We start from the raw sequence: 27802 nt of genomic DNA, 5'->3' as shown, positions 1-27802 counted from the left end.
AATCCCAAGTCCACTCTTTTATAAGATTTACAACTTTGCCAGAAACAACAAACATAGAAAATCTTCCCACTATGTTTCTGATGTCACTAACACACAGAAACCAGAGGAAATCTTCCCCTCCCCTTTGATCACTTTCTCTCAAAACATATCTTGATCCCATTTATACTATTTGCTTGATTTGTTTAATGATGTTCACTAGTTTTTGACCATTCCGCCAGTGTAAACAATTAATTTGGAGGAATTTTAACAAATCTCCTTTCATCATTTTGATAACTTCCTTTAGATCCACATGGAACTTCCTCAGCTTTTCCTTTTCAATTCCCAAGACCTGGGACCATCTATCCTGGCCAACAAACCACCCTCTCAAGGGCAATAACTTCCTCCCTTTGGTACAGTGGACACACTACTGCTGATAAGGTCTCATCAGATCATTAGAGTACTTTTATAGGTCTATTTAGCTATGTTCATGATTTGAATATAAACCTTTTCCTGGATAGAACAAAATGCTTTAGTTATGCCTTTGAAATTGCAATAAAATATTATTTTAAATCAGCTCCTGGTATAGAAGATTGATTGGTATTATGAATGCTAAGGCAACAATGCAATTCTCATCTACATGTTTAAATACCTTAATAGACTTGCCCCCTTCCTATCTCTGACTCCCACATGGCGCAAACTCTCCGTTCCTCTGACTCTGACCTCTTGTGCATCTCCCCTCCCTTTGCTCCACCACTGGCAGTCGTGCGTTCAGCCACCTATGCCCCACGCTATAGAATTCCCTCCCGAAACTCCTTTGCTTCTCCACCACCCTTTGCTCCTTTAAGACCTGCCTTAAAGCCCACCTCATTGACCAAGCTTTTCGTCTTCCCCTCCTTCTTTGGCTCGGTGTCCATTTACTTTTGGATTACGCCTTTGCAAAGCAATTTGGGACGTTTTTCTACAAAGTGCACGTTGTTGTTGTGATTGAGGCTGTTTACTAAAGAGGTTTTGTGGGATTAGAGACCCTGTTGTTGTTCGGCCCACAGAAAATCAGTACCAGTCCGCTCCGGTTAGATAAATATCAGCCTTTGATGCAAAAATTGGATATTAATTTGCAAGGAGATGTTATTAAGAACTTACTGTTACACCATTTCTTACATTGTTGGAGATTTTTGCAAAATGCTGCAGTTTGGATAGTTGTTGATTTAATTCCAAATGATGTAACTCTTTGCACAGGAGATAAATCTAATATATTCACAGAGCAGTTTATCTTACTCAGTAACATCCTGATAGTCACAGTCCCAGCAGGAAACTGTCCTTCATCTGGCCAGTCTCACTCAGACTGATGGAAAATTGTAAGCTAGATGCAAGGGGTGCTTTTCTGAGGTTGCGGCTAAGGTACATTGTTGGGGCAGTGTGGAGGGAGTTTTACTCTGCATCTATCCAGGCTGCACCTGACCCAAGACTGTGTATTGCCTGAAATCCATCACAAACATCCCTCATCTTGACAAGCAGAGAATTCAAATTGCCGATATTATTCAGTAATCTATCTGAATTTATTTGTTCTTAAGGGTGCGGGTAAGGTTGCATTTATTGCCCATCCTCAGTTGCCCCGAGGCGGCTGTGTGGGGTGTTTTCACTTCATGGCAATTATTTTTACAACTGAGAGGCTTGCTAACCACTTCAGCGGGCACTGAAAGTCAACCAGGTAGCATCGACTGGCGTGCCACGTACGGACCGGACTGGGTTGTGGCGGGGGGTGGAGATGGGTGATAAGCTCCCCATCCCTGGAAGACATTATAGTCACCCATACAAAAAAAGGGGAAAAAAATGTTTATTTATTATAGTCACCCAGTTGGGTTTTCAATGGACACTCTTCATCAGCCCGGAAGTTCCTCAGAGCTGTTCCCGCTCAGATGCTGTAGCTTTACCAGAAGTGCAGAGGAAAGCTCCGAGGAAATTCCCAGCCATTGTCCTTTCTCCCTCCCCCAGTGCAGCCCAAAAATGACCAGATTTACTGAATTCGGTATCACAACTTGGCACGTTAGAGTTTGAACTCGCGACCTCTGGGTTGCTGGTTGAATACCAAAACCACCACTAAATATGGCAAACATGTAATTTCCAATTCATTTCCTGCCTAACAAAAATACTCCTTCATCGGGTAATGGCTCGATAATTCGTAACATAGGAGCAGGAGGAGGCCATTTAGCCCCTCGAGCCTGTTCCGCCATTCAATTAGATCATGGTTGATCTGTATCTTAACTCCATCTACCCCCCTTGGTTCCAGAACCTTTAATACCCTTTACCTTACGAAAACTTATCAATCCCAAGTTAAAGGCACAGTACAAGAACACAATTAAGAACTGAACACAGAACACCAGGTTCACAGACAAGAAGTAACTTTAATTAAATATTGTGTAAGTTGAAAAGTTTTTTACAGCTCAAATTTCTGCAAAAAATTTATAACAATCTCTACAGTAGTTTGTTTGTCTAACCATTTATCTGTACAGTGTGTCCAACAGTTCACATAAAGGAAGTGGAAGGCAATCAGCTTAAATGAGACTACAGCTGATGTTGGCAATTGGGAGGCATTGCTTCACATTTCCATCACCAAGATATCCTTCTCGTTTCAGTGTTCAAGTCTGAAGTCTGCGTTTGACTCCTTTATATATAGTCCATCGCCAGCGCTTGAACAATAGCTGCTATCAAGCATGTATGTACTGGTTCAGCCGAGGAGACTGAAAAGAGGTTTGGACGAGGACAGTATATCACTTGGTTAAAAATGACAAATCTTTTCCATTTCCCAAGCATCAGCTTTTGCTTGTTCCTCATTCCTCCCCTAAGAAAAATCCTCAAATTTCTTCTTTTTTTTTGTTTTGTTTTTCACATCGCAATTGAGACTCAAATTGTCCTTGAAAAGCCATTGAAATATTAGACTGGGAGCATTGCATGACTGCAGCACTGTCACACCATGTGTGGATTATATGGCAACAAAAGAGGTACATTTCTCAGGGTAACAAAAGTTAAAATTGTGCTTTTTTTTAAAAAACAAACAAAAAATTTCTCATTTTAACAATATTTAAGTGTATGATTTCTCTTTCTTTTTGTGGACAATTCAGGTTCAGGGTATAATGTTTGACTGAAATGAATATGCTTTGCATTGTTAAGGCATCCGAACTGCTGGTTTATAGAATTTTGATTAATGTCAAAGAAAAAGAGGGAGCGAGAGAGAGAAATACAAGCAGGTGGAAGAATGAATGTATTTTCCTAGTTTTTTTTTTTAATTATTTTTTTTTTTCTTCCCTGTTTTAATGCAGAAAAAAAGCGACCATCGCCCAGTGTGGAGGGTACCCCATGCATATTACTATATTTAAAACAGCGCTACCTTTCATAAGCCGCAGAAAAGCAAAATTTACCATCTTAAATCTACATAACTAAATGCTATCGAATAAGATGCTGCTTTTTTTGCCACACAATTTTTTAAAAAAAAACTTGATTCAGTTCAACTTACAAAAAAAAATAGAAAAATAGACGATGGCTTTTTTTTTGACATGACCTTTAAAAAAAAACATGGGAAGCATGATCCGAACCAATACTTAGCACAATATCGACTCGATTGGGAAAAAAAATGTAATATGATACATATATATCGCAAACAAAATTTTTTAAATCACATTTAAACAGTTTCTTACTCAGGTACAATTGTAAATGGCTTACTGTGTTGACACCTCCCATGTATTAGCATACTTACATATTAAAATTAATCCAGGGAATAAACAAATGGGGAAAAGAACACAACCCAAACAAAGCAATGTACAAATTTCCAAAGATAAATACATTATTTATAAGCATATTTTACAAAAAAAACACAAATCCCGTCTTTAAACCGATGCATGTTTAATTACGCAAGGATGTGCAAGCAAAAGAAAACCGAATAGTAGTGAACTCCTTGCAGTAATGAAAAATGGGACGCAAAAAAATACGTTTATGCAATAAAATTCCTTGTTAATATTGAAAATTGTATTTAAGACATTGAAATGTATAAATATTTAAACAACAACTTTGGCAAAAGAAAAAATTCACAAAAAATCTACAATATTTATAACTACATACAAACACAATACAGCGGAAAATTATTGGATAATGCATCATCAGACCTCTGATGGGTCCTTGATAAAGTACATTAAGAGCATTCTCAATACAGTGCTAATAAAATCGCAATTTTCAAAAAAAACTCCCCCTTCGTGTTTGTCCCCACACAGCACTGGTATTTTTGATTCTGTCTACTTTTCAACCCCTGTAAGTACAGCAGCTAAAACTAGATTGCGTTTTCCAAAGTCCTTCACAATGTACAAACCCTTGTAAATGAAGTGCTGGTTGTAATATCTGTAGTCGCATCTCCTATTCCTGATTTATTTATTTTTTTAAAAAGGAAACAAGACAATCGGACTTGACCGATGCCAAGGTTTGGGCAATGGGTTGGGTACTGCAGCAACTGGCTGGCATTGGTATTGGCAACACAATGAAGAAAGCACAAAAAAAAGTCCAAAATACCAGCTGATGCCATTCCTCCACACCTCCCCCTTTCCTTAAGAGACAGATACGAGTGACCAAGGCCTTTCGGCCCAAGTCAGCTCATCCTTTCAGAAAGAACCTACAGTCCCCCACCCCCTCAGGTCACCACATCTAACTGCTTCTTAAATGATTCAACGGTTTTTGCCTCCTACATTACCCTACCAGGCAGTTCATTCCTTAAGTTCCACGACGTCAATCATCCTCATTAAGACCTGTAGGGTCTCTGCATGTTAATCCTATGTCTTGTTTTGGTTTGTTTGATATCTACAGTCTCAACCAGCCCACAAGCAGAGAATAGTCTCCTATAAAACAGCATTAGCACTGTAACAGCTGATGCTGAATTTGGACACAGCGATATCCAGACTCAGTATCTTTCAATCCATTTACAGTTAAAAACTCCACTGTCAAATCTACAGGTTGTAACCAACTATCACACTCTAAACTCTCTACATTTTCCGACCTAATAATTATCACTACTCGTTTCATCTGCCTTCACACACTTTTTTGTTTCTCTCAGTCAAATCTGATTCTCTTCATAAATTAAACATCACATTCTGTTACAGTGTTCCTTCCAGAACTTTCTGACTCTAAAAGGCATTTATTGTTTTGTTAAAATGAATAAATTGGGTTTAAGCATTTGGAAAAAAGTGAACATTTGTCAACGTAGAACAAACAATTTCTTTTTGTTTTCCCCACAGATATTTGGGACCGAACGTGTAAATTGCCACCATGCATTCAATTCATCAGAATTGGCAAGGTTGAAGGTTTAAAAAGTGTTACTGTGATTGATTAACTCTACACATTCCCTCTCTGAAAGGCCTGAGTTAAAAGTTCCATTCGTCTGCGGGACTTGCATCTCATCTCCTCATGGAGCACAAAATTCATCGTAATTGTCAGCATATAGATGCAGTCTTCAAGGCATGGGATCTATCTACATTGGAGGAACAATCATGCCGGATATAGCTGTAAAACATAAATGGGGAAAAAAACTATTTATTGAAAAGGGAAACACACAGGCAAAAACAGAAGACAACTAACTCAGATTGAAAGACCCACTCTTCGCGTTTGCTCATTTTCTTTTGTCTGTCTCTCCCACCTGTTCTGAAGGTGTTGAAATGTGCTGGGTTAGCATGCCACAGATACCAGACACCTTCGCACAAGTGGCCCTTCTTAGTGCACAAGCCTAGACAGTGGATGCTGGCAGCCTATTCAACTGTGGGGTCCTCGCTGCGGAGCCTGATAATATTTCTGTAGTGTCCAATCACGTTATATCCAAGTGTTCCAATCCATGAATTACTTCTGGAACACAGTGTGTCAGCCATTCTACCCAGCAACATCCCACAAACAGCAATGAGATGAATGATCTGTTAATCTGTGTTTTTTTATTATTATGGTTGTATTTGGTTGAGGGGAGAATGTTAACCAGGACACCAGGAGAACGCCATGATCTTCTTAACTTCCTCCTGAACCACAGCACAATGTAGCACCCCCTCAGGACCCAACTGGAATGTCAACCTAGATTGGGCACTCAAATTGACATCCACTCACACCCTTTCCATCACGGTTCACATGCCAGCTGATATATCCCCCCCCCACCCCCACCCCCACCCCCACCCCATCCCCTCCCCAGGGGGGCTGAGGCGAATTGTAGCGGATGTTTTTTGTTGCAATGTAGTGTCATGCACAAATGACACGATGACCCCTCTCCCTCCATTACCTCACTGTGTCACGTGTTTGAATGAAATGAAAAAAGTTAGCCAAACCCTCTTCCATGAAGCCATCAAAGTTGAAATGGTTGCAATTGGAATTGAAAAACCAAAAGACTGCTAATAAGCCGGAAGTCATCTTCCGCTACTATTATTAATTGTGTCACGTTCCATGGTGGCCATTTTGAATGAGAGGGCTATTAATACAGCAAAAGCAAAACACCAGTGAATGTGTTTAAAATAATGACTATTTCTGGATATAAGACAGTGTAATTTAAGAAAGTTTCCTGATGAATTAGTGTAGTACTGAGCCATACAGAACAAAAGATGCACGATCGACTGCCGGTCTGTGTTAAGTTATCTGGTCTCAGTTGAGGTAGCAGCTGGGCCAGCACAATAGGCCTTAGGCTAGGGAGGGGAAAAATCAGCCACTGTTCCTACGTAAGGACACGATTGGACCTGTGATGCCCTCCATGACCGAGTTGCCTGGCACTCACTGTCTAGGCTTCACACAGGATGAATGGTGAGTCGGGTGAGGTATCAGCAAGCAACTTCTGGAATGAGCAGCATCTTCAGGAGAGGAAGGGAGGCAATTGCCAAAAAGAAAGAGAAGAAAATGCAATAAAAATGATCGGTATCACAATGGAAACAAAGGTTGAGAAACCAGCTAAAGTGCAGCAAATCATGGTAGTCTTTTTCTTTAATCTATTTGAAGTCCAACTCAAGCAACTGGATGCAGCCAGAGATTGTCTCTGCTATTCTGATCCACCATTAATCCTTTGAAAGATTTTCTCTCTCACTGGAAAGAAGTGTTTCCCTTTTATATTTTGTTTTGCTACACAATAACTAGGATGCATTGTGTGTGTGTACGAGAGAGAGTCTATAGGAACGGAACCCAATAACAAGCTCCAGTCCAGACTCCTGAGGGAACCGACCCCGGTGACAGCTGAGAAACAGAGTGGTCCAACTAAGGACCAAGAGGCTTCTAGAATTCCACAAGTGGCATCCAGCAGCCTGTTCTCTTTTGTTGTGTCGTTGCAGCTCCTTCCCCAGCCCCGCCACCCCCCTCCCTTTTGGCATCTGACTTTTGTTTATCATTTCCGCACTATCAGAATCTCCCATCTCACAGTACTGGTGGCCCTCAGACGTCAAAGGACCGGAAGGCTCTTTTTAACTACCTGCCCCCCACTCTTGTTTAGTGAAACACAATCTAGAAATGGCAGCAGAATGATCTATGGGATGGTAGCAGAGGAGTTTTAAAAATACCACACATTGCTTCTGTATTTCTTGGGTGTAATTAATAACAATTGAGGGAGAGCAAATAGTAGCTTTTCGGCTTACTGATGGTCAAATTGCCTTACTGTTGTTACACACCTCTGCCCTCATTTTGCTTTGCAATGAACCAATTCTTTCTGAAGAGTTCCAGTACTTTAATGCTGGAGTCTTACTTTCCCCCTCTCGTTACTGTTCTTGCCCTTCCAGTTCCCCCCACTGCTGCACTTATGCCCTGTGCTAGGAAGACCAACGAATGACCTAGGACCCAAGCTTTGCAACTGGCTTTTGTTAGGAGGTGGTCTTCGCCGAGGCAGGCTGGTCCAGAAGAAAAAACATTAAATTCTCTATTTCCCCCACTGAAGTGCAGCTACGGTACCCATGCTCAGTGTAACTAGTGGCTAGCTTCAGCACTCTGGGTGAGGGTAGTAGTGTTCAAATGCCATCAAAAAATTGGGATTCAAATTCAGTCCCTCAGTCTGGGAATCCAACATTCTGCTGTTGAAGAAATGATCAACCACCAATTCAATACAAACAAAACCATGCGACCCACCCATCCGGCCTGTGGTTAGTCTGTATTCAAGGCTGTCCTACCGCTTTACCTACTCGGCCATTACATGTCCATAAAGGGTTAAAGACACTGCTTGTGCAATACTAGGTGAGGGTGATCCCAGCCATTATCCCTAAGCTATGCTTGAACCAACAGATCATAGTGTGGGATTGGCCTGGAACTGAAGATTAATCTGCAGGATTGCTGCGACCAACCCGGGAAAAAAATCATAGGGGCATTTAAAAAAAAGTGTGCGTTTTTTTTCATTTTCTTTGACTACTTCTGTTTATTAGTTATAAAAATATTGGAGATTGGGACAAAATGGCTGTCAACTATCATCGAATCGGTTAATGAAGAGTCTGTTCGCTTTCCCATTGGCTGTGGGAAGGCCGTGTGCAGCGAGGTTGGACATGTCGGGCGACCAACGGTGGGAGTGTGGGGCCGGGGAGGGTGGAGGCAGGAGGTCATGTGATGAAACCTCCCGGAATACGTCCAGCCGCAGTTGGAAACCCTAGCGTGGGCAGTGGTCATGGTGCTACGATTAGCTTTATTATTTATCTGGGTTGGGGGGAGGGGGAGGGGGGGCGGCGGGGATGTCTGGAAAGTGAGTGGATGGTATGTGAGATCAGGATCAGACCCAGGAGCGCCTGGATTTTTCTGTCCTAGGCCATTAAAATGGCCACGGTGTGGACAGAGTTGAGTGCTGGCAAAAGGGGTATAAAATTTGATTGGTTGAAAGGGTCTCAAAGAGTGGGCTCTTCTGACTGCTGATGGAGACCAGCAGGGACCAATTCCCTATAAACAGCCTTGGGTGGGTGGGGTGGGGGTTGGTGGATCCCTGTAGACCCTCTAGTTGGTAGAGGCCTGGGGGGGTTGCAGGGGGGTGGGGGGGGGGGGGGGATGCCTTAGCAGTATATGTAGGCTACGTCCATTTGCAACACAAGTGGGTTGGACCAGATTTCTGATTGGTCCCCTTGGAGGACAAGACAGACCCAACAGTTTGAATGTGTAATTTCATCTTGTCTGCTGTGGAATAATTCAAAGTCTCTGCAATGTGTAATGTGATCCAGTGTTCACAGTGCTAACAATACTGATTTCAGAGAACAGACAGGGCTCACACACCCGGGTTAGGAGCACGCACAGGCATATGTGGTACCTTATCAAACCCCTTTTGAAAGTCAATATACACAGCAACCATACTACCCTTATCAATCCTCTCCATTACTGCATCAAAGAACGCAGTCAAGTTAGTTAAACATGATTTGCCTTTAACAAATCGATCCTGACTTTCATTTGTTAGCCCATACTTTTCCATATGCCAGTTAATTTTGTCCTGGATTATTGTTAAAAGTTTCCCCACCTCCAATGTTAGGTTGACTGGCCTGTTGTCTGGTTTATCCCTCCTCCCTTTTTTAAAATAGTGAAAGATTATTTCCACTGGTTCACTCCATATGCAATGGGGAAGTAGCCCAGTGCACTGGACACAGCACAGGCCCTGGGCTGTGACAATATCCCAGGTGAAGTTCAGAAGGCCCATGCATCAGATCCAAGCTGCTCCAGTGCAGCCATGACAATGGCATCTACCGGTTTCTACTAGGCAGCATCTGAGGAGAGGAGAGAAACAGAGTTAACATTTCAGGCTGATGACCTTTCATCAGAACTTGAAATGCTAACTCGGTTTCTCTTTCCATAAATGTGGCCTCTGGAAAATTCCTCCCTGACTCCAAAAGGCAAAGTGCTAGGAGACTGTGGTCAGCCATGATACATATGCAGAATAAAATGCAGCAATCTGCAACACTACGAATTACTATTGAGGTTAACGACAAAGCAAAGCACAGCCAAAGGTACCAAGGTCCAAGCAGCAAGCAACTTCAGAAACCAGCACAACCACAGCAACTTCAGGCCAGGCTCCACACGCTTTAGGCAGAAAGCAGCTTCAGGCGTCACACGCTTCAGGCTCCACACGCTTCAGGCTCCACATGCTTCAGGCTCCACACGCTTCAGGCTCCAGGCAAGGCAAGGCAAGCAGCTTCAGGCCAGGCTCCACACATGTCAGATCCAGGCAAGGCAAGCAGCTTCAGGCCAGGCTCCACACGCTTCAGGCTCCAGGCAAGGCAAGCAGCTTCAGGCCAGGCTCCACATGCTTCAGGCTCCAGGCAAGGCAAGGCAAGCAGCTTCAGGCCAGGCTCCACACACTTCAGGCTCCAGGCAAGGCAAGCAGCTTCAGGCCAGGCTCCACATGCTTCAGGCTCCAGGCAAGGCAAGGCAAGCAGCTTCAGGCCAGGCTCCACACACTTCAGGCTCCAGGCAAGGCAAGGCAAGCAGCTTCAGGCCAGGCTCCACGCACTTCAGGCTCCAGGCAAGGCAAGCAGCTTCAGGCCAGGCTCCACACGCTTCAGGCTCCACATGCTTCAGGCTCCAGGCAAGGCAAGGCAAGCAGCTTCAGGCCAGGCTCCACACACTTCAGGCTCCAGGCAAGGCAAGCAGCTTCAGGCCAGGCTCCACACACTTCAGGCTCCAGGCAAGGCAAGCAGCTTCAGGCCAGGCTCCACACGCTTCAGGCTCCAGGCAAGGCAAGCAGCTTCAGGCCAGGCTCCACACACTTCAGGCTCCAGGCAAGGCAAGCAGCTTCAGGCCAGGCTCCACACGCTTCAGGCTCCACATGCTTCAGGCTCCAGGCAAGGCAAGGCAAGCAGCTTCAGGCCAGGCTCCACACACTTCAGGCTCCAGGCAAGGCAAGGCAAGGCAAGCAGCTTCAGGCCAGGTTCCACACGCTTCAGGCTCCAGGCAAGGCAAGCAGCTTCAGGCCAGGCTCCACACACTTCAGGCTCCAGGCAAGGCAAGGCAAGGCAAGCAGCTTCAGGCCCACCTCCGGTTGGCTCTCCATAGTCTAGGCGCTTGCGCGACCGATCGAGTGTGCATGTGCAGTCCCAAAACGGTCTTCAGGCTCCCCATGCGGTCTTTAGGCTCCCCCATATGGGTGCGCATGCGCAGAAGGACTGATATGCTTTACTAGCAATCACTCCCACATGGGGACGCTAGAGTGCCCAGTGAACGTTCTCCCAAGAAAATGAGTTGTGTGGCTGGGAACGCCCCATCCTGCCTTATTGGCATTGGCACAATCAGCCTCAAAGTGCTGCAAGCGCAAACCCAGCTCCGCTACCCTCCCCCCACCCCACACTAATAAATCTTGGAATATCCAGCGCAATATAAAGGAGGCAGAGACCTCTTTCTCCTGACCTTTGCACCAGGGAAAACACTTGTTCCTTGGGGGCAAAGGTCAGGAATGTCAGCCCTATATCTCGTTATGTCACTATTGCTGTCTTTTAGGTGGCATGTTAAACCAAGGCTCTGTCACCCTGCTTCAGGTGGGTGTAAGTGTTCCTACGGTACTATTTGAAGAGGAGTAGGGGAATTCTACCGATCTCCTGGCCAACATTGGTCCCTCAGCCAACACCAAAAATACAGGTAAACTGGCCATTTCCTGTCTGCGGGGCCTCGCTGTGAGCTAAATGGCTGCCTACACAACAACAGTGCATTTCAAAAGTCATCCACTGACTGAAGCACTTTGGGGCATCCTGAAAAGCATGATAAGGCACTATAAAACTGCAAGCGCTTTCTTCTAATAAGCTGCGAATGAAGGGCTGCGACAGAGATAAAACGGTGAGCCATCAACCAAAATTGAACAAAAATCTTCACGTAGGCTTTCCTTATTATTTGCATCAAATATTAATTTATTGACACGAGGTCGAGGAGGCCAAGCTTCCTTCGAAGCAAAATAATAAATATTTGATGCGCTGGAAGAAAATATCAGTTCGATAAGATATTATGGAACTTTCTCCTCTAGGTGTCAAGGGCACACAGCAGACTGCAAGGTATCATTGTGGTGCAGAAACCATAGATGGGGAGAAAAAAAACAGAAGGAAAATCGGGGCGTGAACCGCCTAATTAATGATGACTGACAAAGAGAGTGCAAGGCTGGACTACACAAAGTCTGCGAGTTAATTAATGCCACCCAGTTCTGGTCCCATGCAGTTCAAGTTACTTCAGCTCATGGACAGGTCATGCAGTGAGGGGCCTCAATCTGACGGACAAGCCCAGTGATGTACCACAGATGGACGGTGTAGGTAACACTTGATGCTGCCACTTTTAAAGAGACAATCTTGCTCTGCCCCGCTCCACCCTCCCCCCCGCCCCGCCACTTCCACCCACCCACTTCGTTTTTTTTTTGTCCTGTGTGGTGTCTTTGATCTGAGATTATTAGAAGTAAAATCTGCGAGAAGATTTTTATCATAAAATTCCTGTGGGCTTTCTTTTTTTCCCAAAGTCGAGAGGAAAACAATTTCAAATCCCAGGATGACCTTCTCATTAGCCCACACGCAAAGGTGGTCTGTTTAACTGAGCCAGTCTCTCTCTCTTATTCTGCCTTCATGCTGACAATGTGCAATTTTTAATGTAATTGTTTCCGTCTATCAGATGTTAGATTGGCCAGGGGTTTTTAAAAAGACAAACAACTTTGTTTCATTAATCTAACATTTCCCCCACCCCCCTCCCAAAGCTGCTGACTCCTCCTGGGGTCTGGACACTAGTTGCCCACCAGTACCTTGTCCAAGTGACCAGTCCTTCACGTTGGAGTTGAGACAGTGTCGGTGGCTTATTTGACCCCTGGAGAGACGGTGGGGATCACAACCAACCCCAATCCCACCCTCATCCGATATTGGTACATGCACATTCTTGAATGCACCCATTACAAAGGATATCTTGGCTGCTTTCGCTTTACCCCCTTTCTAGCCCATGGAAGCTGAAGGTAATTGTACTGAGGGAGTGCTGCATTGTCGGAGGTGCTGTCTTTCGGATGAGACGTTAAACCGTTAAACGTCCGCCCTCTCAGGTGGGCGTAAAAGTTCCCATGGCACTATTTCGAAAAGAGCAGGGGTGTTATCCCTGGTGTCCTGGCCAACATTTATCCCTCAACCAACACCTAAAACAGATTATCTGATGATTATCTCATTGCTGTTTGTGGAACCTTGTTGTGCACAAATTGGTTGCCGCATTTCCTACATTACTACACTTCAAAAATGCTGCATTAGCTGTAAAGCGCTTTGGGATGTCCTGGGGTCGTGAAAGGTGCTATAAAAATGAAAATCTTTCTTTTCTTCTACTGGAATCAGCTAACAGCGCAGAAGGGGGACGAATCCTGGGACTCGACTGGTCTGTATTGGCTCAGTGCCGCGTCATGCGGAGTATTTAACAACTGAGCCAAGATCTACCCAATTTCCGAATGTATTTACAAGCAGCTATTTTTTGGGTTTCCCTGTTGAAACCCTGGCTGTATTAGCCAGGGGACATAATGTGGACACAAACAGTTAATAAACCAGTTCAGCAGACAAGAGTCAAATGATAACTTTCTTCGCCATAACTCATGGAGAGTCAGTAACCAAGAAAACCTCCTGTGACTTTGTTCAATAAGTATATGGTATGAGCAGTGTAGCTGGTATACTGCAAATTATGTGACTGTAAGGTGGATGCTACCTTTTTAATTATGGTGGTGTACATTATTACAGTAATGAGTATTTTACACCAGTGTTCTCAACAGTCACACCTTGACACTACAAACTCATGAGTAAATCAGTTCTCCATTCCCCCTCCCCCCCATCCCACCAATAATTTGCGCTGAAATAAGGTGGCTCACACTGGCAACCCTCCAGGTCCTCACTAAAGCTGCAATCCATCATGCCTTAGACCGGCTATTCAACCATGAAGGGCATCACATCCAAGCCCGATGGGGCACTCATTTGACATAAACGCACCTACATTCTCCAGAGTGATGGGAGTGGGTCAATGGATAGAAAACGGCACCACGAATCAGCTCAGCTGACTCAGTTATGGACCATGGACCAATCCTGGGGCCTACTTTTGAACCTTAGTCTCCCGGTGTCACGCACTGCATTGCTGTGTCAGTGTGAGGAAGTGACAGCGACGCTCCCTCCGAGACGTCAACAAGTTTAGAACAATAAAGCTCCACTGTCATTTCAAAAGCAAATTCAGCGGGCAGGGGTGGGTGGGGGAGCCTCGTTAGATGGCAGCAACGGCAGGCAATTGGGACTTTGCCTCTGTGTCTGACTTGCACTTCCATCTAGAGAGGCTCAGGTGCAGAAGCACAGCTTTGCTGAAATTGCCTTTATCTGCGAAGAATCGTTAATAAAATTAAAATCACTGCCCCTGTTGTGTGACATCTGGTTGGACTTTGATAAAGGGCATGTATGGTGCCTAACAAACAACATCATTCAGCTAATTATGCTTTAAGCAAATCCACAGCAATATACAGTCAGAAAATGAGGTTACTGCTCAGTCTCTAGTGAGATGGAAGACAGAGGGAAGTTGGTACTAACGTAATTCAGGAGAAGGCCAGCCCTTGGAGTGACCCTGCAGTGGAGTACTTGCTAGAGTCCACAAAAGACTGGTCTGACAGTGGGGAGAGAGCGGGAAGGAGAAAGGAGGGGGTGTGGGGGAAGAGAAAGAGAGATGATGTTAGTGATTTCCAATGAAAAGAGTCAACAGTCTAGCCATTCATTTGATTTAAAACAGGTAAAGCAACGGAGAATGGACATCACACTGACAAGACGCTGGTTTGTCTTTACTGCACTGTGTTAGTTTTACAACCAGGACCTGATTTTACTCCTTATTCAGAGAGGCCCCTTAAAAGACCCTGTTTGCAAAATGTCATGGACGTGATGACGTAGGCGCGGAAACAACTTGAGTTAGATCCCAAACGGCGGCTCACGGACCAAGTCCACTGCCATATTGCTGTTTTGGTCAACCCTCAAGGAAGTGATGGAGACTTTGATTTATATATATATGAAGACCTATATTTAACTCTTACCCTGCTAATCCAGCAGGAACTCTGTGCAGCTGTCAATATAAATGCAGTGACACGTCTTTCAGAGTTAGCATAATAATTGCTGCAGACCTGATTTGCCTCCATCTTAAACATCACTCAACTGGCCTGTGACAAAGCCCTCACAGTATGACATTGGAAAAACATTTTTTTTGTAATATGCTTAAAAAAAAAAGGACTCTTGGTGGCACAGTGCGTTTAGAAAGAGGTTAGCCAGCTAATAAGACATTTTAACTTCATTCTAACACACCAGTTGTTACTGAGGTTTGTGAAAAATGCATTACGGATCTGGGTTGCGTTACAATACTGCACAGTTTGATAGAATGATGAGAAATCTCTACTATAAGCCGGGGCCCGTCACAATAGCAATTTATACATGAATTCCGACTTTCAAGAGAGTTTAAAGTGTCCGGAATTTTTTATTTATTATTACTATTATAATATAGATTTTCGGCCTAACCGCAGTAAATGAAACCAGCCTAGGCCTGTTGTGTGTGTGAGCTCACCTTGGAGACTGTTAGCGTTGGCGCTGGTGCAGGTCGGGGGAGGGGAGGTCTGTGGCCTCACCACCGGAGCGAAGGCGCTTTTTTGTTTCACTGCAGAGACCATATTGGCTGGTGAGAAGGAGAATATGCCAGAGGTACTGCTACAATTTGAAGGAAGGCTGGTGGAGGAGGCCATGGTAGGACTGGACGGCACTACTGCAACAAGAAAGGAGGAAATATGTCAACCATTTGGGTGCCATATATATATTTTTTCATATATATATATAAATATATATTATATATATGAATTTGTACAATTCATCGACCATTTTCAGGATAGTTAGTCAATGATGGTGCAAGACAATTTGAGTCATTTTAAGAAGTTGAGAGAAAAAAAATTGTGTGACCACAGCTAGGTAGGACGATTTTGTCGTATCTCCGCTGGGTCACTTACCTGGCAACATTAGTGACATAACCCTTTCTAACCCTGCGTTTGCTGGGTAACATCATTTTTTAAAATAAAAGGTGTGGTTCTGAGCTACAGAAGTGGCAAATTTAGGGTGAAGGAAGTTAAAAGAAGCAACAAAAAAAGGAGGGACCTTTTTGAGTTTACTTTTTATTTTTGTCAAGAAACGCAAGAACAATGAAAAACATTGGAGGGGGAGGGGGGAGTGGGGAGTGGGCGGGTGGGCTGGTTTGGTCAACGCAAAAGTGCCACAGTCAAATGGCATTCACCTCACACCATGGTGTAGTTACCTCAACAGGAACAGCCCCTTCGCTTGCTTTTTTTTATACATTACAAGTGCAGCATTTTCCACTTGGGCGACCGAGGAATTGCTTTGGTCGTATATCAATAGCTTGCCTGCAGTGTATGTTCAGTTCAGTCATTTCCCCATCATCCTGCTCTTACATCTTCGTATCCCTTCCATTGCCCCGCACGATTGTCAACGACGAGTGTTTTTTTAATCAGGCAACACACTCGCGGGTACAAGGAAAAAAGTAATCGATTGATGAAAATTAGAGCTATGCAAACAGCAGCCACTGATAGAAAAATGTCTTTAGCTAAGGTCACCTCAGCTCCTTGTAATGCGAGCAAAGTGCTGGTTGTTTAATCGTTACTCATGCAATTAGTTTATTGATTTAATTAAGAATGACGCCTTTTAATTAGAGAGCCCGGCTGAGACTGTGTCTGATGGGACAGGTCAGGTATTAGTGACCCTGGACTAGCACCAACCTCCCTTTTTCTTTTAAAGAGACAGTGTTCCCTTTTAGGCAGCCTGCGGGAGAGAGTTTTATGAACTTCCAGCAACTGACCTCAAAACCTGCTGTAGAGTTCAATCTAGCCCCTGAGTAAATATAGAAGTGAAGTTCATGTGGAAGAGATCAGCTGCTGTTTCTATGCTTGGACATTGTAGGTTCATTATGAAGCTGAAGCGTCAAGATGCACTGAACAGGCTCAGTGAAGGATTAAAAAATATCAGGTCACTAATACCGTTCAACTATGGTGCAGTTAGGCTTTGCATTTTTACTTGTGAATAATTAGCAATGACGTAAAGGTGTTCAAAATTGAGTGTAATCTTTGATTTATAAATTTGAAGGAATACAAGTGAAAACACCCATTGTGTGTTCATGAGGGAACTAGACTTGCATCCTTAGATTTTCCAATTATTTTACCGCAGTGATACCCATTTATTTTAAGGGGTTGTTAAATCTAGGCTGCTGCGTGTGAGGACTTGAAGGTTTAACAAACACCTACCCACAGTGCAGTATGCTGGAAGACAACACACAAAATAGGAAAACATCAAAACTGACAATAACAATGTAATGAAGACGGTTTCTGAGCATTAGTTTAACAATGAGCCACATTTCTATAAGCGGAGAAGTCCCATCCCTTTAGAGTGTTGCTACACAATCTGACAGTACAAGGAGGTATCCCAGATACAACAACCACAAAGAACAGACTTGGAATCCTCTGGAATCTTCCAGAAAACTAGTTCCAGTTTAAAGCGAAGCCTGAACGTTTGCTGAAGCCAATGATGATAAGCCAATATTTCTGCCTCCCCCAAGAGATTGCATGGGCTATGGGGGGGGCGGGGGGGAGAGGATGGGGGGGTGCGGAGGGTAGGAAGTGTTTAGTCACGCTGCTCCCAGCATCATGAGTGTGGAGCAGGCTTGATGGACCAGCTAGTCTTTTCTTGCCCGTCATTTTCATATGTTCGTATGTATGATGGTGATGCTACTTGATGATATCTCTGCCCCATTTCTGCCTCTTTTCTCCTCTCTTGAAGACACTAGGGTATAGTTCTCCAGCACTTCACCCGACATTCACACACACACAAACACACACACTTTCAATTGGGAGCAGGAAACATAGCAGGCTTCCCCTTCTCCTTGCCCGCTCACTAGGGCACCGTGCTAATTGCCAGAACCCAATTGCTGCCTTGGTTGAGATGAGCAAGCTCAGCACAGAATGGGAATTGAATGGCATGTTTGGCTTCTGCCTTTTCAACATTATCAACATTCCAGTTTTAACACTTAGTCTTGTTAGTTCTTGATTTCAGAATGACCTGAGCCCAACTTTGTTTTAAATTAATCTCGTCGCTGGTTATCACTGAGGTTGGGGAGATATTCCACAGGAGAAATTCCATGATACTGATACATAGATAGACGACAGCAACCCAATGGTCAGTCCTTGTAGGCCTCACTACAAAGAGCATAATTGTTGACTGATGGGTTAACAAAAGGGCTGATTTTACAAATGTGTGCTACCAGTGAGAAGTCTTGCCTGTCAGCTGCCCGTATGCGGAAATGGCTCCTTCCACGATTTTCCATCCATTATGTTAATGGCTGGATGTTCTCGGGTGGCGAACCTGTTGTTTTCCAGTGAGCAAGGCTTCCCAACGGTAAATCGCATCCATGAAATCTGGCCTTACTCCGTTTATTTCCAAACCCAGAGCCTTTATTTGGACAGCAAAACTAGATGCAGATTATTCCTCTCTTAAGGAAAACTGAGTCAGGTAAGCACGGAGAAATCCATGCTCAGTCTAGTTTCAGCTGCTCAAATACTGGATGCTATGAAACAGACCAGGGTTCACACCTCTGACTCTCCTGGTCTAAATGGCTCATTCCACACTAGGCATTTACCAGCTGAGGCATTAAGGGGTGGGGCAGGGGAGATTCATACAGTAATATTTAAAGGTTGTAATCTAACTATATTTCAATCCCCTACCCTGGATAGTGTTGACCATCCTTGCATTCCATCTGTTGAGAAGGACATAAGTGAATAGTATGTCCCTTAAAGTGAGGTGTCTTTTCTTGTTAACAAAACTGTTCCTAACTCTGGAAGAGTCAAGAGACTATTGCAGGAGGTAAACACTAGCCAGACAGAAATTCTGGTATTGGGCCCACAGTTTTAAAGTCCTCTATCACCCTTCATTCCTCAAATCCATTTTTTATAGGATCAACAACTCCTTTGTCTAAATTGAGTTGGGTCAGAGTTGAAAGTTCAAACCTTTCTGATGGACAAGAGCTGGGGCAGCAATCAAAATATCTGCACCTTACTCAACAATTATCTAAGAACCAGATTTTCTTTTGTAAACAGATTCATAAATTTTCTATTGGGCTCAATAGAAAGTCAAAGGTCAATTTTAATTCTCATTAAGTAAAACTGCATCTTAAGTTATGAACACTCTCTTTACTCCCATTCCTTTTTCTTCACATTTCACTGACAAACATGTATATTCGCTGGGAATTTCCTCGGCATGTCTGCCGATCTTCTGCCAAAGTTACGCCATCCAATCGGGAGAATCCCCCAAGGAAATTCCCAGGGATTGTCCCTAGTATATGATTATTCCAAGGACAATCTGTACACAACTACCAGTGAAGTGTGAATGTCGGTCCGGTCCTGGAATCAATTAGAGCTTAACTACCTCCTCCCTGGAGTCAGAAAAATGCACCAGTAAATGACTGGCTTCCTTACTCTATTATTGTTTTGCATCTGTAATAAAGTGAGATGTCTGAAATGTGACAGGCTCGAAACTGATGGGCTTTCCATTGGATAACCTTACATTGAGAACTTGGCTCCCTCCAAAGATTGATAAGAAAGGTTTGACCTTTCCAAACTGTGCAAATGGTTTTGTTAGCTATCAACATCCTAAATTTAAAACTAAGCTGAGATCTTGCATGGTGCGCCATTAAATAAAATAAGATACTTGCTTGAAATGAAAGAGAAACATTTCTTTAACAGTTGAGCAAAATAACCATATATTACACTGGTCAAATACACCACTGATCGAAAAGCACAGAAAGATGTGGGGTATGTCACTTATGTATAGGGGGTCATATTGTTGCTATGATTTTACTGAGTCCCCAATAGGACATAATATTGTACCAGAAGTGAGGCCAATTAATAAGTGTAGGTCCTGGTGCGTGTCTATTTTTACTTACTGGCATATGGCGAATTTGCAGCAGATCCATTGAGAAAACCAGGAGAACCTCCCAGGTTGGACATCCCAGCATTTCCATATCCATTCATACTCGTTGTCACTGAATTGTAGTTTGTCTGCTGTGGAGTAGAGCTCGGCACATATCCATGAGGAGACACACTGCTTGTGTTGCGAGTAAAACCTTTATTGAAGAAAGGACATATAAACACACATCATCATTATCTCTCTTTCGTGGTTGCTGTCCTCAATGATCTATTCTCTATTAAATTCTCATTCTCTATTAAAGGGATGATATTTCAAAGGCCTGGTAGCTAAAACACGAGAGAGTTGATAAAACTGACTGGCCAATGCTTATCTTTGTTAATGTTTGTGCTGCGGCTTCTGATAGAGAGCATGGTTTGGAGGAAACACAGTCCAGGAAGGTTTAGGAGCCCCCTTTTTGCATGGATTCTTTGGATTGACCAAGGAGAAGCCATGATGGACGATATCAACCTGCTGAACCGTCCCAGCCCTTTGAATGAGTTGGTGTGTATGCCGGTGGGTTACGAAGGGTGAATGAAAATTACCTCTGAAAGGTTTCTTAAAAATAAAACAAATAAGATTGTCTTTGTTGGTCTAGACTGATGAAATGTCAACCAACTGAGATTCAAAACTTTAAAGCATTGTCTTTTTTCAGATATTTTGACCTTGTCACACTGCTCAAACTATTAATCCCGATTCAGAGCAGATAACAGCAACAGTGCAGAAATAGCTACAGGAAAATCAAAATATTGAGATGTTCTGATACCAATCAATAGAAATGAGGGTAAGGTAGACCATAGCAAAGCTTTTTAATACAGGCGAAGGTTGCATTTCCATGGGAAAAAAAGACTGGATTAACAAGATACAGTACTCTAATCTTGAATACATCACAATGCATTCACTGTTGTGTTCTCTAAGATAACACAACCTCTCATTTGACAAATATTTATATCTCTGTCCAACACAAAAAACCCTCCAACTTCCAAGATGGCTCAGCACTGCCCAATGTTTGAGCCATAAAGAGTAGGTGGGCTTTAGGCTTGATCCCCATAAGAGCAGAGAGAGTTAATTTGTCCCAACTGGGATGGTGCTGGGAACTCCACATTTGGCACTGATTAGGGAGGGGAAACATCAGAATTCCTGGACTGCCGTAGCCATCCCCCACCCCCCCGCCCCGCCCCGCAGTCAAGAGTTATGGTCTACTGGCTATCGAGTCTCACGCATGAAGTTGGCCATTTGGAGAAGGGATTGGAGGGCAGCTGCTGATACCTGTGTATTGTCCCCCAGCAAGAGTCATCATTTTGTAGAGAGGAAAGTGAAAACAATTCAAGGCAATGTCTTCTTTCTAACACCCCTTACTGTGACATTGTACGACTGCGCCTTAGCTAGAGGTATATTAAATTAACCCAGTGCAATAAACTATGCTAAAATAACAAAGTCACTCTTGTGCTCAAGCTCCAAATGCAGTGCTGTTTACGAGAGGAAATAATGAATTATAACTCTACAGAAGATGATGAGGAACCACCCCCGGCAGAGATGCAAGAACTGGGAGTGAATTTTGATATCCAGTTTGTCTGGGACAAGAGAGCCGAAGGCATGTTTGCTGTGGATTTAGTTGCAGTGGCCTCTTTCCATCTTGAGGCCTGTGCTGTGTGCTTGAAACCTGTCATTAGCTCACTCACATCAAGAAAAATGACAAGAGTGGAAGAGTTAGGAGGGAGACCAATCAAAGTAAAACACAGTGTAGTCACATAGTGTTATTATAGAGAAATAGCAATACTTCAGCTGCAAGGAGGGAGTAATTTCTCACTGCCTAGCTACAGCAGACTTGTGAAGTAGTATCTAATATACCACGTTAGGTACTGATCAATCCTTCTCTTTGGGGTTTAGTGAATCCTGACTTTTCTCCAGTCTTCCATATAAACATTTCAAGTGTTCTAAAATCTGCTTTAGAGATTGCTGCCTGGGTTGGTGTCGCTATCCTCTAATAGCAGAACCTTCAGCTGTTACCCTTTTATTGACGCTAGTCTGGTGTGGGCTTGTCTATGTAGAAGGAACAGTTGTTACTAATGTAAAAAAACATGATAATTATCACTCATACTTTTTTTCCCCTGAGGGATGCTGTGCTTCAGGGGTGCAAATTACAGAACAAGAGAGCTGAGGGGAGATGTTCTGCTTTAGCCAGGAGCACACACTGGAAATTGTGCAACTCCAGTCCATGCTTTTCCACCCGTTCTATTTTACAGCACAGAAAATTATGAACCGGGGATGTGCAATTTCCTGGCATGCTCCAGGAGCAATGAAGCAGAAAATCTCCCTTATGAAAAGAGAGGGAGAAAGCTTTTAGGATAAAAGCATCCAAAGGGATGGGATGATGCAACTGGTTTAGGCAGTGTCCTTTTACCTCTGAGCACAGTCTCAAATGATGCAATGGAAGTCTCCTCTCTCTCTCTCTGCTAGTTTTAAAGGCCTTAGTTGAAATGACTTAACATTTCTCATCCCAATCCTTTCTCAATGTGGGGCCCACACCACAACAGTAATTTAACACTAATTGGTCATCTCAGCCAAAGAGGGCATAAGGATGGCTGATACTGGAAAAGGAAAAAAATCCCACACGGGCACAATGGGTTGGCTCTACTGAGGTTGGGGCTGAGGCACGTTGTTGGGACACAATAGAGGAGGCTTAACTCTGTGCTTGAAGCCTAACTGAAGTGCACCTGGCCTTTATGACTCAGGCTCAGCCATCCTTCATTTTGATGAACACAATGATTCACCAGAAAAAAAAATCCATAAAAAACTTATCACCTGTGTCAAATTAAAATTAAAAGAGAGAATGCAACTATAGACATAGCAGTTTTTATTACAGGGCAATTAAGAAAACTATTCAAGTTTAAGAAGATGGAACTTCAGTTTCAGGGATGGGACTCTTTTGACTCGATTTAAATGCTCAGACATACTTCTTTTGACTCATCAAGCCTGTCCTTGACTGTCTACAAATTGCTGCATTATCAACTCTGCCAACCTGAAAGTGCTGAGGAAAAGTTCAACATTGTTTCTCCCCAGTCATAATCAAGGAGATTCCAGAATATTTTCCCAAACCCACAGCCTACATTGTTCAACCTTGACTAGTTGACCTCAAAGCTATGATACTTCCATGGTCCCAGCAGCCTGGGACCCAATATGGTCCAGGGAGTATTGGACATCTCATCCATAGACATCTTGATAGCATTAATTGATAGTTCGATAAATGCATGTAATACATATCTCCGACTCACCCTGGCGCAAGTGTGCATCTTATCTTATGTGTCAATGTCAAAAGGACAATAACATCGTTCAAAAACTAATATTTATTTATTTTCAATTCAGAATGGAATATTTGTTGGAAAATGATTTGTTGTTTTCTGGCATTTTCTCAAACCAAAGGACCTGGAATTTGAGCTTCTGTCTGGAGCAGACTTTGGGTAATTATTAATTCGGCTCTTGATTCGTTAAGACACTCAAAAGCATGGCTACTACCCATATCACCAACACCTTCGGTGAATTCAATAAAGAAATGCTGCCATCACAATCTATAATGACCAGTCCTACTGAAGATAAATGCACTAGGGCCGATATTCCAAAAGGCACTACTGCTGGGAGCTTCACGTATCGGGAAATCGCGGGTGTGCTGCCCACGCCTTTTCTACTCGTTAAACATGAAGGGACGGAAATATCGTGCCAGGGTGGGCTTCTAATATCCTGATATGCACCGATGGAGAGAAGTGCACTTTCAGAAAACCAAGCCTATAGTCTACAGGAATCCTGGGTTTCTTACAGGTCAGCTCATCATTTTCTCTTTGAGATACAGTAGAGCAGTGTTTTGTCCCTAATCTTTTACTGGGACCACAATCTAAAGGAGAGCATCACTCCCAGAGACGTTTCAAAATGCTGCATCACAGCATTACAGGATACAAGTTGGTTCAGCTCCTCGTTTTCATATGTGGCACTCTGGGCAGTTGTCAAGTACAAAGCAGGCATTTCCCCAAAGGAAGGAGAAAAGAATCTGCAGGATCATTAGCTTCATTAAACCTCAGGCTCTACAGTTTTCATTCACATTCTCTTACTGCACAGCAAGAAAAGAACTTTCAGGCTGAATCACTGCTCTGGGAATGTGCCATGAATGGAGACCAAGGGCTTTGCCAGGGCCCACAGGAGGAGTGGGCAGGAGGTTTGCACACAGGCCTAGGCCATAATCACGTGCATCACCAATTGAGTACGGACCTTTAAAGTCAGTTTTTATACGGATTTAAAAACCTGTCTTTTTTTTTGGGGGGGGGGGGGGGCGGGGTGGTGGACTTTCCTTCAGTTTTTATTTCTAGCATCAAAAGCAATGGGGTGGTGGGGGGAGGGGGTGAGCAGAATTAGAGCTCAAAAGCCCAGGTAAATACAGGGGGAAAAAATCACTAAAAATCAGTTTTTATTTTGAGCATGAGTAAACCACAAGAAAACGAGCAAGAAAGCTATCAAGGCAGTTAAGCTAAATGACAACCCACAATTATTTACACGATTCACAGGCACCACTATTAAGGCCCTCAACAGCAGTTCCAAAAGTAATGCAAGTCTTTACCAAATCCTGTCAGGCTATTTTAGTAGAAAAATCTATTTATAGTATTTGTCAATAGACAGTGTGTTACAAAATGTTGACTGGTAAAATTAAATCTCAAAGTAGTACAACACCATAGTGTCATCAAGCACCAATCTTTTTAAAGTCTGTAATATGAAGTTTCACAATTATTTTCTCTCTCAAATTCGAGAGGAAATCAGCTTTTGTTTAATCACTCCCCCACCTAAAAAATCCAAGCATTTATCGATGAAAATTGGTTAAAAAAAAATTTGAAAAGTCTCTAAGAACAGGCGAATGGTAAATCCACAATGGCAGTCTATGGGATTACTCTCTGTGGCTCACCTCTGAGTCAGAAGGCTGTGGGTTCAAGTCCCACTCCATGAAACTTGAGAACATAAATCTATGCTGACACTCCAGTGCAGTGCTGAGGGAGTGCTGCACTGTCGGAGGTGCCGCCTTTCGGATGAGATGGCTGCTCTCTCAGGTGGACGTGAAAGATCCTACGGCACTATTTTGAAGAAGAGCAAGGGAGTTATCCCCAGAGTCCTTGTCAATATTTACCCCTCAATCAACATCATTAAAAATCAGATTATCTGGTCATTATCACATTGCTGCTTGTGGGAGCTTGCTGTGTGCAAATTGGCTGCTGTGTTTCCTACATTACAACAGTGACTACATTGGCTGTAAAGCGCTTAGGGACACCCTGAGGTCGTGAAAGGCGCTATGTAAATGCAAGTCTTTCTTTTTTTTCTTTTCTCTTAGGACTTTCCTATGCTACCTATTTAGCTGTGGCGAATGGGGAAGGGGTGGGGAGGGGCGACTAGAAACGTGCTCAGTAATGGAGATGATGCCATTCCACGTGGCAAGTCTTACCCTGATTGGCAGCCTGCGAGGATTCAGACACATTGACAGCCAGCTGACCACTGAAGGAGTTGACTCCCATCATTCCTGCGTGGACAGATGTGTTGCTGAGAGCTGGAAGTTGGTTGTGGTTCCGAGGGACACTGTAGAGGGCCTCTGCGATGTCAGCTGCTCGCTTCAGGATAATTTCCTACCAGGCATTTTGAAGAAAAAAAAGTCGTTAACCTAACGTACAGTAAAAGCAAGTTGACTGCCAATAAGAAAAAGTGTGCAAAATAGTAATACGATGGTGCGTGAAAGGATTTCACGGTTATTTTCTTAACTCTCTTCCTCTCTGCTCCATGTTTCTTCCCTCTTCAATGGAAGGAATAGGTTTTTTTTTTAGTCCCCCCCTCCACCCCCAACCCCCGGATGGGAGGGAGGGGAGGAGGGTTAAAAATTTTAAATGGGCAATCCTACCTCAACCCGCCCACTTCTGATTTTAACGGAGGCAGTTAGGGGGCCGGCAACCTGCCCTCAGGAGGTGGGTCGGTCACTAAGATATTTTAAGGAGGTTGCGTGCCTCCACTTAACTTTTAGTCTTAACACCTGCAGGCCAGGTTTCCTGGGCCTCGGAAAACCCAGCAGCTGAAGGGAGGTGTGAAGGGCCAGATGTATCAGTTAAGTGTCCTTACAGCACTGCTTGTGGGCCAGGAGGAGCAGCAGTGTTTCTCCCTCAAGCTTACATCCACGCGATGGGACCCCTATGACCAGTAAAGCTGTTGAAAAAATTTAAAACAGGTCCTGCCATTAAATTCAGCAGAATCTGCAGGAAATCCGTACTTCCGGGTTTCCTGGCTGCAAATCCTTCCCTCTGCTCCATTCCTGCCTTGCCATTATCGGGATCGTACTATCAGCCGTGGTTTGGTGGTAGAGTTCTGGCCTGTGAGCCAGAAGGTTATAGGTCACTGCAGGATGCGAGCACTTAACCTAGGCTGGCACTTCAGTACTGAAGGAGTTCTGTGTTTCAGCCAGCCCTCTGTGTTCCGGCCCTCTCTGCGGTGCCAGCGTGTTATCTTTATAAAATCACACAGTGAACTAGCCATTACCTGGTTATTATGTGGCATGCCATATAGCGCCTCCACCAAGTCAGCTGCCCTCTTCAGTATAACTTCCTATGAAATAAAAGCACAAAGACTCCCTTCTTAGTTCTCCAATAGATTTTTTTTGTTCAGGGGTATTCAGACTCACCAAGCCAGATTTTACCCTAACCCACACGACGGGAATGGTCCGGGTCCGGGTCCGGGTCCGGGTCAGGCGCCCGTTTTACACCACTCGCGATTTGATGCTCCGTTGACTTCAACAGGTGCCCGACCCAAACCCAGTCCTTAGGGCTGGGCAGGTTAAGTTAAAATCACAGCATCACCTGGCATTCACAAGCGCATTTCTGGCATAAGCCACAGGGGATACTGATTAGGATCTGGAATCCTGGATACTTTGTCCCTTATCTAGCCCAGGAGCACCAAAGCCAGCTATAGCGCTGCTCTAATTGCCAGCTCGGCTGAGATCAGCTAAGTCAGCACAGGGCCAGACCTGGGTACGGTCTGGGCCGTATGGCTCAGTTACACCCTGCCTTTACAGACTGGGGAAGAGGTCATGGTGCTAAACACAAAGCCACCCTTTTAGTCTGTGCGGATGTGAGTTATCAGTGATTAAAGCAGACAAACCTTATTATCACAGAGCAGTGGCAATTGGTTGACGAGCCCTTTTATAAATGGAACAACTTACTGAGGTTTGAATTACTGTACTGCTTGGAATTAAGTTGCCAGTGGGGACAGAATGAGTTATATAAGAGATTTTTAATAATTGTACCTATACATTGGTGTATATGTTTCACAGTTATTGATATATCCACACACATACACATACATATCTTAATGTTTCTATTTAATATGTAATATATTATGTAACTTTATAATTATATTTCGTGTCTATCATGACCATTTTGTCAATTTTCTTGCCCCTTCATTGGCTAAGTGTCTTTTCATCTTCCTCTTCATTAAAAGAACTTGCAGTTATATTTAGCACCTTATCATCTCCAGTGAATTACTTTTGAAATGTAGCCACGTTTGATATGTAGTCAAACACAGCAAGTACACACAGTAAGATCCCACAAAGAGAAATGAGAAGAATGACCAGTGAATCAGCTCTTTGGTGGTGACAACTGAGGGAGCAATAATGATCACTGACACCAGGAGAACTCCCTTCGCTTCAAGTGGTGCCAAGGGATCTTTTAAATGTAGCTGACAACCAGGGTCTCAGTTTGACATCTCATCCGAAAGACGGCACCTCCGACAGTGCAGCACTCCCTCAGTACTGCACTGAAATGTCAGCCTAGATTGTGCACTCAAGTCCCAGAGTGGGGCTT

The 27802-nt window shown here is 43.7% G+C and overlaps 1 protein-coding gene across 6 annotated transcripts in view; it reads right to left on the bottom strand.

Moving 5' to 3' along the window:
• Window positions 1-2361: 2361 nt before the first annotated feature.
• The window catches only part of ebf1a (EBF transcription factor 1a), a 699375-nt gene continuing 673934 nt past the window's right edge, over window positions 2362-27802 (bottom strand). For 2 of the 6 annotated variants that reach the window (XM_085995094.1, XM_085995095.1), the window contains exons 12-17: window positions 26484-26549; window positions 25408-25585; window positions 19912-20091; window positions 15487-15681; window positions 14475-14547; window positions 2362-5517 (exon numbers count right to left, since the gene is read on the bottom strand). In XM_085995094.1, coding sequence (XP_085851220.1) covers window positions 14480-14547; window positions 15487-15681; window positions 19912-20091; window positions 25408-25585; window positions 26484-26549 — 687 coding nt within the window. In that variant the 3' untranslated portion in view covers window positions 2362-5517; window positions 14475-14479. Of the gene's footprint in view, window positions 5527-14474; window positions 14548-15486; window positions 15682-19911; window positions 20092-25407; window positions 25586-26483; window positions 26550-27802 lie in introns of all 6 variants that reach the window. The other 4 variants (XM_085995096.1, XM_085995097.1, XM_085995098.1 and 1 more) reach the window with 3 other exon arrangements.

This window comes from Somniosus microcephalus, chromosome 8, assembly GCF_052327205.1.
Source record: "Somniosus microcephalus isolate GS21.2 chromosome 8, FLI_Smic_1.0, whole genome shotgun sequence".
In the NCBI taxonomy this organism is placed as follows: domain Eukaryota; kingdom Metazoa; phylum Chordata; class Chondrichthyes; order Squaliformes; family Somniosidae; genus Somniosus; species Somniosus microcephalus.
The sequence above is the reverse complement of the archived record's forward strand: the minus strand, read 5'-3'. Positions and strand labels throughout refer to the sequence as shown.